Below are 10,787 nucleotides of genomic sequence, written 5' to 3' on the forward strand. Positions count from 1 at the left end.
AAATCAAAGTTACTTCAAAGTTATGCAAGAACTACTTGAAGACCAAAGAAGAGCAAGGATTGCTGCATAATCCACAATCACCTGACATCAACCTCAATTTATGGGGACACTTGAAGACTGACAGAAACCAAGCATTCAGTAACATCACAAGATGCTCTTTGAAACATTGTCAAATAATGCTGGGATAACATGGATCATCAGGTTTTGCACAAATATGTGGAGTCCAAGACAGCTCATGTGCATGTTGCCATTAAAGCTGGGGGACATACCAAACACCAAGAAATTATGAAATGTGTGTAAATTTCAAATTCAACTTTTCACTCAAATTGTTATGCTGATAATATAATTTGTAATGAAAACATTTGTATTTAAAAAGAAAATCATGCAAAATAGAAGCATTACATACCACTATATGTTTTAGATAGATTTACAGTACACAGAAAATAACTGATTTATAAATAATGAAGTTATGAGGAAGATCTCACACCTGTTTTGGGGGAGATAATTTATCTGAACTCTTCTCTTCCAAAGAGCTGGACTCCAGTGATTGCAGGATCCTGAGAGCAAAACAAAGAGACAGATCTTCCAGTTAAACTCATCCACTTACTGCAGCTCTAACTCACAGCACATCTGAAGACAAAATAAACACCATTTACACCTGAAATTTACCAGTGATATTTAAATATAATAAAACTATTGCATCAATTTGAACTGGTTTAATTACCTTTGATCCCCTGTGACCTCTCCTCTGAAGTCGGGTGGACGATCCATGGAATGATCACTCTTCATAGACAGACAGCTGGGTACAGGTGACCCTGCTCTTTCTACCTGGACCCTGAGAACAAAACATGGAGACAGAGCTTCCAGTAAAATTCATCCTCTCACTACAGCTCTAACTCACAGCACATCTGAATATAACAAAATAAGCCTCATCTACACCTGAAATTTACCAGTGATATTTAAATATAATAAAACTATTGCATCAATTTGAACATGTTTAATTACCTTTGATCCCCTGTGACCTCTCCTCTGAAGTCGAGTGGATGATCCATTGAATGATCACTCTTCATAGACAGACAGCTGGGTACAGGTGACCCTGCTCTTTCTACCTGGACCCTGAGAACAAAACATGGAGACAGAGCTTCCAGTTAAGCTCATCCTCTCACTGCAGCTCTAACTCACAGCACATCTGAATATAAAATATCCACCTACACCTGAAAGGTGACAGTGACATTGAAGTGTAATTAAACAGTAGTGTCGATTTGAACCTGATTAATTACCTTTGATCCTCTGTGTCCTCTCGTCTGAGCTTGAGTGGTGGTTCCATTGAGGGATCACTCTTCATAGACAGACAGCTGGGTACAGGTGACCCTGCTCTTTCTACCTGGACCCTGTGAACAAAACATGGAGACAGAGCTTCCAGTTAAACTCACCCTCTGACTGCAGCTCTAACTCATATCACATCATGCCATGTCATGCATTTATACCTCTTTCTGTCAGTGCTGAGGGTTCCACCTTTGCTCTCTGGCTCCTCTGAGAGACTCATTTTAGAAACAGTGCCCCCCATCTCAGGAGACTGGAACACGTCAGACCAGACTAGACCACATGTGGGTTCTGACCCAAATCAGCCAACCTGTAAACACACAAAATGAGAACACACTGAACACACTGGGTGAGAGGCAGGAAAACAAATCCATCACAGGGCAACGTACTATACAGTCACCTCAGTAATGTGGGACCATTGTAGGAACTACAACTTCCACATTCCCACGGGACAATTCCGCGACGTCTACCCCGCATGACGTCTAGCTTGGTTCAGCCAATCCCGTAATGGCGGGAGCAATAAACTTTCCCGTATAAGAGCAAAACACGTTCTCGGGATCTCTCTCTTCTGCTTCTTCTCTCCTCTTCACACTCTTCGCCCACTTCTGCGACGCACCTTTTTTGGCCATTCGCTTCAGCTCATCTGCTCCGAGACTCGGACAGAGGCTGAATGCTGCACAGCGCACTACCAGGCCTACGGACACACAGAGTTACCTTGCGGTAACTTCTTGGCCTACATCGAGTGGAAACTGGTGTACGTGGAACGCTACATCAGTTTACTCCTGCAAAGCTAACCAACGAACAACAGCAACAAACTTTTCCACCCGGAAAAGGGAACATCCTTCCAGCAACCGAGCGGACCAGACGACAACGCACGGCTAAGACGCCCCAGCCTGCGCATCTCTCCAGGACACACATTCACAGAACCATCGCGGCTCCTACAAGGACAGCACATCTTTTGGATCCAATGCATATGCGACTCAGTAAGAGAACAAACATTCAGGCATAGCCAGTGTTTAGTTTAGTCTTAACTGTTTTTGTGAATCTGTGTTTCCATATTTGCCGTCTTATCATTGGAATGTATTTTGTTAGCTATATATGTACGTGAATTGATTCGCCGTCTTTTGCGCATATATAGAGTAAACTACGCAAGTAGTCTTCTCACAGCTAACAATAACTAACACACCCAGAACTCTAGCTTACCCAAGCTAGCCACTCCCACTTTTACCTTTCCTTTGTTCAAGCGACACGCGCGCTTGCGCACGCCACACACACACACACACATACCCAACTAAATTTCCTTACTAACTTCCCGTTAGTTTATCTGTTCTGTGTTTTACGTTTGTTTAATAAATATATATATAAATAAATATATTTTATTAAACCCCGGTGTCCGTTTTGGAATCACATAGACATGAGAGCCGAGTTAAAGCAGTCTTTCGAAGAACTTCCAACCTTCAGGTTATCGGTATGTTTAATCATTAATATTGGTTATTTTAATTATGAATTAAAATACTAAATTTGTGGTTAGATATTTCTGATTTTATGAGACTGATTACTTACAAGCAATATGAAATCAAAGCTAATCTACTGATAAATTCCACAGCTATTTAAGCTATTTAAGACAAATGTTCAATCACTCTGTAGGTATGCAACCAGTAGAAGTGATTAACAGGTAACAGACAAACAAACTGGCTCAAGCCCTAACCCTTGCTGTTCAAATGAGCAATTTAAAAATCAACGTCTAGAGGAAAGTCCGCAGCGATACTAAACACCTGGGGCCTCATTTATAAACGTTGCGTAGGCACAAAAGAATGCGTACGCCACTTTCTAAGCAAACTTTGGCATTTATAAAAAACGAACTTGACGGGAAAATGTGCGGTCCTCCACGGAAACTCTGACCCATGCGTACGCACATTAACTGGAGTGTTGTATTGTTGAATCTCGCTATACGGGTTCTCTCCCTTCCTAAGTGCAACAAAACATTTGGCGACGAGAGAAGTCGAAAATGATACACAACAGATACCACTGTGTAAAATAAATCGAAATTGATTGTTGTTGATTGTACTCTTAAAGGGTTCTGATTTTCTGCATGTTTACACTAGGACTCGGAACTATACTGTCCTCTCAGGTCCTCTTTGCACTTGTTCTTGTGTTTAATTTGCACTTTTTGCACTCTGGATAAGAGTCTGCTAAATGCCATGCAATGTAATGTAATGTAATTAAATATTACCTCACGTATCATATACGAAGAGTTAATTTGCAAAAACGGACAAAAGCCTCTCTTACAACGAATAAACAAACAGCTGTTTGATTGATGCTCCCTGGAGTGCCCAAAAAATATGATTTAGGATGATAAATATAAACGGAGATGTTGTAGTAAAATAATCCCTCAAATATGTAGACGAATTGTTAAACAATACTTCATGTTATTAAATGTATTCTCATAAATAATATGGTGAACAGTTGGACAAATTGCGCTGCACTGATGCCGTTTACAATGCGTCAGTCGGGCAGATACGAGCATAGTTTCATATATTGTTATCATTCATATATTATGTTTCATAATGTGTTTATTGTTATAAATTTTTGTTTGTTTTATCTCTTAATTTTGTAACTGTTTTCAATGGTGCTAGACAAATAATGTGTATTATTATTATTATTATTATCATTGTCATCATCACATTCGTTGTGCAGAACTGTTCGTCATTTACAATCAATCAGGATAATTCCCACACCTGTAGCTTTTCAGAGGCAATCAAATGGCTGAAATCCCTTTTCTTGGCCTTCTTTTCAGCGTTTGCCATTGTCGTCTTCGTGAAATGCATATTCATTAGGGGTGTTTCACTGCCTATTTATAGGCAACTGTGGGCGGGACATGAAGCTGGCAAAGTTGCGCCATATTTAGAGTTGATTGTGATTTATAAAGGAAAACTGGCGTGGGACGTGCGTATGCTCTGTTTTATAAATCAGAATATTGTTTTGCGTACGCACGTCCTAGGTTTCATGCTTACGCAACCTTTTGACGTGAATCCTAAGCACAGTGTTATAAATGAGGCCCCAGGTCAGAATGATGCGCTTACTTACTTACTTACATACACAGCTACATACTGCCACCTTGTGGTACAAACAAGAAACGGCGTCTAATACAAATAACCACAATTCTTGCTCCTAAAGTGGCTGCTGAATTAAATATGATTGAAACAAGTAAGAATTACATGGAATATGATTCAACAGGACATGAGTCATTGTGAATTGGGACTGGTTAGAGTTGCACATCAAATATGAACCCTGAAACTTTTTTTTTTTTAACACGCTCCTGTAAACGGAAGCTGTTAGCTCATTTCAAATAATAGAAACTATGAAACTATGAAAGCTCCACACATGAATTAGCAAACTACCACCAAATTTAACATAGCAGAAATCAATTTAAGGTAATTTGTCTTAGTTCTTACTCTCACCTAACATGGAGGAACAACACAAAAACCAACAATAGCATGCCACGTTCTGTACATTCTGCCCAAATTCTACATTTGATCACAAATCCAAACTGTCTGATAGGTAGAGCAAAAATAAAAACAATGACATTCCACACAAGGTTCATACAAATGTTTGATAATGTATATCCAAATCCAAAACTGTTATTCTATCCATAAGTCTCAATTCAAGATAAATAGGCTTCTATTGGTCTATTACTGGTGGGTGGGAAAATCTAACTCACTTATCCTGAACAGGGTTGCAGGGGGGCTGGAGCCTATCCCAGCATACATTGGGCGAAAGGCAGGAATACACCCTGGACAGGTCGCCAGTCCATCACAGGGCACACACACCATTCACTCACACACCCACAGGCAATTTAGACTCTCCAATCAGCCTAACCTGCATGTCTTTGGACTGTGGGAGGAACCCCACAGACTAAAAACACACCTTTTCAAACTGTACCTTAGTCCTACCTCCTGATTCCCCCCCCCCGCCCTTTCCAATATCCCTATCCCTCTTGTCTAACCAAAAAAAAGAAAGAATTGAACTGAATTGCACTTATGATGACTGTATGTTTAGAACAGCACTTCATGTGTATTTTACTTGTGATGGATGTGTTGCTTTAACTTGTGGAAGTACCTATGCACTTGTAAGTCGCTTTGGATTAAAAGCGTCTGCCAAATGACTAAAATGTAAATGTGAAATGAACCCGGAGTAAACCCATGCAAACACGGGGGGGAAGGGAACATGCAAACTCCACTATTTATTTTCAATGGCTTCCAGATCACATGGCCCATTGACACAAAACAGCATAGTTGCCACATGAAGCATTATTGCTACATAGAACATTATCCCAAAAGGCTTGAGGATCACCCAGGTGCTTTTTTTGCAATTGTGAGACAAGCACTGATGTTATCTTGATAAGCAGTGGTTTCCACCTTGCTACTCTTTTATGAATCCCTTATTGTGCAGTCGTGGACACAGACATTAGCTGAAGCTAGAGATGCCTTGGATGTTCTTCTGGGATCATGTGTGACTTCCTGGATGAGTTTTCACTGCGCCCTTGGAGGAATTTTAGCAGGCCAGCCACTCCCAGGAAGATTCCCCACTGCTTCAAGTGTTCCCATTTGGAGATAATGGCACTCACTGTAGTTAGGAGTCCCAGAGCCTTAGAAATGGCCGTGTAATCCTTTCCAGACCTGATTAACTTTTTCTCATCTCTTCTGGAATTTTCTTTCATCACGGCATTCCAAACCTATGAATTTGTCTGAATTAAAGCAGTTCTGCAAAGAAAAGTGGGATAATATTCCTCCACAGCGATGTGAAAGACTGATATCAAATTACAGGAAGTACAAAAGATGGTGCAACCAGCTAGTAAGATTAAGGGTACAATTACTTTTGCACAGTGGTGACCTGGGTGTTTAATTACTTTTTTCATTAAATAAATAAAATAAAATATTGATTTAAGAATTAAACTGGCGGCACAGCAAGGAGGTCCTGGGTTCGAATCCCCGTCAGCTGGGGCCTCTCTGTGTGGAGTTCATGTTCTCCCCGTGTCTGCGTGGGTTTCCTCCGGGTACTCCGTTTTCCTCCCACAGTCCAAAGACATGCAGGTTAGGCTGATTGGAGAGTCTAAATTGCCCGTCGGTATGAGTGTGTGAGTGAATGGTGTGTGTGCCCTGCGATGGACTGGCGACCTGTCCAGGGTGTATTCCTGCCTTTTGCCCAATGTATGCTGGGATAGGCTCCAGCCCCCCTGCAACCCTGTTCAGGATAAGCGGGTTCAAAAGTGGATGGATGGATGGATGGAATTAAACTGCTATTGGCAATAAAAACAGTTGGGATCAATAGTCAAATTATTTCATATTGGTTTTTAGTGACTTGGTTTCGTGGTTGGGAAGCTATTGAAAAAATATTTGTATTTCATGAGCAAATAAATCTTCTACTTTTTGAACTAATTCTTATTTCAATATACACTCAGTGAGCACTTTATGAAGTATTTATTAGACTTGTTTTTTTAGACTTCTACTGCTGTAGCCTATCCACCTAGAGTTATGATGTGTTGTGTGTTCAGAGATGCTCTTCTGCATACCACTGTTGTAATGTGTGGTAATTTGTATTACTGTCACCTTCCTGTCAGCTTTGACCAGTCTGGACATTTTCCTCTGACGTCTCTCATTAAGAAGGCCTTTCTGTCTGCAGAACTGCTGCTCACTGGATTTTTGTTTTTGTTTTTTGCACCATTCTTTTCAAACTCTAGAGACAAGTGTGAGTGAAAATCCCAGGAGATGAGCAGTTTCTGGGATACTCAAACCACCCTGTCTCCCACCAACAATCATTCCACAGTCAAAGTCACGTAGATCACATTTTTCCCCATCCTGATGGTTGATGTGAACATTACCTGAAGCTCCTCACCCGTATCTAAATGTTTGTATGCATTGCACTGCTGCCACATAATTGGCTGATTTAATAATGAATAAGTAGGTGTAATAAAGTAAAAATGTTCCTTATAAAGTGCTCAGTGAGTGTATATATATATTTTAAGACACCAAGTAGTGCATATGTAAAGAGGTGTCCCCTGTTTCGGATTAAAACTGGAATTATTTGGTATTGGCTTTGAACTCCTGGGACATGTGACCTGGATGCTTTTGAAATGTAAAAATAATAATATATATTTGCCAAAAATGAAACATTACGCCCTGGTGGAATCAAAGAGTTGTGCCCTTATCACAATGTCCCCCGTATTATTTGCCATTCCTTCAGTGGGTCATGTGACCTGAAGCGATTGAATTTTTAGTGTAATTGAAATGAACTTCCCGGGGGATCCAGGCGTTGTGCCCGTATCTCCATGTCCTCCTAATCCTAAACACATTGTTTGAACGCTCTGGGCGCTGTGGTTAAATTTCATAACCACTTTTCAAACACCGCACAGTGCCTAAATATGAGCAGTCCGAGTCACAAAAATGAACAATTGTTGCTAACATATAAATATTATTATTCTTTTAATCATGGGCGTAATGGATAAATGAAAGGTTGAGCTTTGATGTTGGAAGGTCCCACCTCATAACACACCTGTTCTGGAATTTGTTACCATCGTAATTACGAAGCTATTGACGATATTTTTCCCTAATATTAAAAGTTAAGACGAAAGATCAAACAAAGCGTTGCGCTGTGAAAGGGGCAATTGACGCCGCAGCTATTTGAAAAAAATTTCCGTTTGTTTCAAAACGTATAGCCTACATGAGGCCGTGACTTCCGTCATATAGCCAACGATCCAAAATAGAAATAAAACATCAAATATATTGAAAAAAACGTAAGAAATCTTTTTTTTCAATTACTTTTAGTTTTTATCCACATGGGATTAAAAAAAAAAAAAAACCTAGCATACACCTTGCCTAAATCGCACCATTTTATTGACAGTTTCCGGTTTAGTGAATTAAGCGTGTTATTGCGATTCAACTAAAATTAAAATTAAAATTCCCAATCCTCCCCAAACCCCTTAACTTTTAGCTTCTACTCTCTCCATCCCACTGCACACAGGCTACTTACTCCGTACTTTTATTCAATTTCACTTCTCCTTTTACTGCCTCTTCTTTATCCTCCGTGTTCAAAATGACGATGAGCTTGAAATACTTTCTCTTTTGCATCCTCCCCCCTTTTCTTTTTTTCACTGGCTCAAGGAGGCGTTTGCTACTTTTTATTGGCTGAATCATGTATTGTGTCTAATTATTCAGAAGAGAACATTTTAACATACAGGTTACATGTATTTGGTATTCTTAACAACTCGAGAATTATAACCTTTTGATGTTGGGACTTAAAGTAGGGCAGATCGCAGATGGTTGTCACACGGGTTGGTTGTCACACTGCTTATATCTTGCTCCCTAGAAGCCGCTGTACAACGATTTTGGTATCAAAATGTTCAGTTTTGGGGTTTACCCAAATGGTCATTTAATGAATAAGCCACACATCATAAGGTTTAATGTTTCTCATGTCAAAAAGTTAAATTCCAACTCATTGATGTTTTTCTTCTATACTTCTAAGCTATTAATTAATCTTCAAAAATTACCAACATTGAAAACTGTGAAGGGAGGGCTATGCTACAACATGTGGTCACTATTCTACAATTCTAGCAAAAGTGTTCTGTTTGGTTGTCCCATTTACTTAGTCATTTTTCATGTCGTATCTATAGCCTAAAAGAAATGTCTATCCCTACACATTTGAAATGTTATCTGGTTATGTGCATCAAAGACATGTGTTTTTACCTAAGCAGTACCTTACCTCATTGAAACTTTTGCTATGAAAGGTTGGTGATAAAATTGTTTAATTTAAGCAGTCAATGTGTTGTAAATATACATCTTTGTAATAGATCGGTCATATTTCATATAGGTCATATTTCTACAAATGTAGAACTTATTTGGTGACTACAATATTATTATTTCTCTGAAAAAAATAAAAAATAATTTATGGGGCTGGTTGTCTTTGCCAGTGGAGGGGGGGGGGGGGGTATAATACCATGTCCCATGGTATTATAGGCTGTTCTGTTCTGAGGGCGCATAGAGAGGTCACAGTCGAGAGGCTACAACACCATCGGGCCTTGTACAGAACTGTGTTGGATGTGGGCCTGTGTTGGTCAGGCCTGTGTGGGGGTGGTGTTGGTCAGGACTGTGTGGGGTGGTGTTGGTCAGGCCTGTGTGGGGGTGGTGTTGGTCAGGCCTGTGTGGGGGGGTGTTGGGCCTGTGTGGGGGTGGTGTTGGTCAGGCCTGTGTGGGGGTGGTGTTGGTCAGGCCTGTGTGGGGTGGTGTTGGTCAGGCCTGTGTGGGTTGGTGTTGGGCCTGTGTGGGGGTGGTGTTGGTCCGGCCTGTGTGGGGTGGTGTTGGTCAGGCCTGTGTGGGGGTGGTGTTGGTCAGTCTGGTGCTGGAACTGCTGTTGTATTGTAATGTAATGTGATGCACGGTATGACACTGTGGTAGACTAAAAGATGAAAATAAAAACTGACCAAGTTATTTTCGTAGTGCTCCTCCAGAGGGGTTTTTGTTTATTCTTCTTTCTTTTGTTTTTGTTATTTATTGTTTTTATTTTTTCTGGTAAAATACATTGCCTTTAAAGTGTTCCTCGTCATTTTTTTCGACGCCAAGAGGGTGTAGGCGGAGCACATGTCACTGTTGCTAAACCTCTTTTAGTCTCTTATAGCCATACTATACAAACATACAGGGTGATAGACATAGACAGGGGCTATACTATACAAACATACAGGGTGATAGACATAGACAGGGCTATACTATACAAACATACAGCATACAGATATTCTAGCAGACTCAGGTAGGGGTCTTTGTTCTCGGCTCTGGCTCTGGCTCCGTCCAGCATGTGTTTGGCTGTCTGGACAGTCCTCTCAGTGAGGCCCTTGCTCTGTGGGTAGTGGGGGCTTGTGGTGGTGTGAGTGAAACCCCATGTCTCGGCCAAGTGGCAGAACTCGCCTGAACTGTAGCACGGTCCATTGTCACTGATGACGGACTCAGGGATGCCGGGTCCAGCCACCGCTGCCTTTAGTTTCATGCTGACAGCTGATGAGGTGCAGCTATGTAGCCTCTCCATCTTGTGAGTACTGGGACCTTTCAAGTGAAAACCTTTTGGGGAAGTGAGGTCATTTTGGCCGGTCCTCACTTTTTTCTTCTTTTAATGGCATCTGGAGCCATATATAGAGCTGTATGCAGATTTTCTGAGAGGTCCTCAGTTATGGGGTAAACCAAACAAAATACGTGTTTGTGTGTTTGTCTCTTTGCTCTCTTATTTTTTTAGTTTATTACAATTTTGGAGGGAAAGTTGCTGTTGCTGGGCAGATGCAAAGGATTGATTGGCTACCATTTTGGAGGGAATGCAAGGACTATTTGATTGGCTCCCATTTTGGAGGGAAAGTTGATTTGTGAAATGAGCTGCCTACACATTACAGATAGCCCATATAATCTCCTCTCACTCAATTCATATTT

General features: G+C 40.8%; 1 protein-coding gene across 2 annotated transcripts in view; it reads right to left on the bottom strand.

Moving 5' to 3' along the window:
- Window positions 1-8,420, bottom strand: part of LOC133119396 (NACHT, LRR and PYD domains-containing protein 12-like) — a 60,649-nt gene extending 52,229 nt beyond the window's left edge. The window contains exons 1-6 of one of the 2 annotated variants that reach the window (XM_061229986.1): window positions 8,360-8,420; window positions 1,488-1,633; window positions 1,281-1,391; window positions 1,006-1,116; window positions 725-835; window positions 488-557 (exon numbers count right to left, since the gene is read on the bottom strand). In XM_061229986.1, coding sequence (XP_061085970.1) covers window positions 488-557; window positions 725-835; window positions 1,006-1,116; window positions 1,281-1,391; window positions 1,488-1,567 — 483 coding nt within the window. In that variant the 5' untranslated portion in view covers window positions 1,568-1,633; window positions 8,360-8,420. Of the gene's footprint in view, window positions 1-487; window positions 558-724; window positions 836-1,005; window positions 1,117-1,280; window positions 1,392-1,487; window positions 1,634-8,352 lie in introns of both variants that reach the window. The other variant, XM_061229987.1, reaches the window with a different exon arrangement.
- Window positions 8,421-10,787: the final 2,367 nt, after the last annotated feature.

Source organism: Conger conger, chromosome 19, assembly GCF_963514075.1.
Source record: "Conger conger chromosome 19, fConCon1.1, whole genome shotgun sequence".
In the NCBI taxonomy this organism is placed as follows: Eukaryota; Metazoa; Chordata; class Actinopteri; order Anguilliformes; family Congridae; genus Conger; species Conger conger.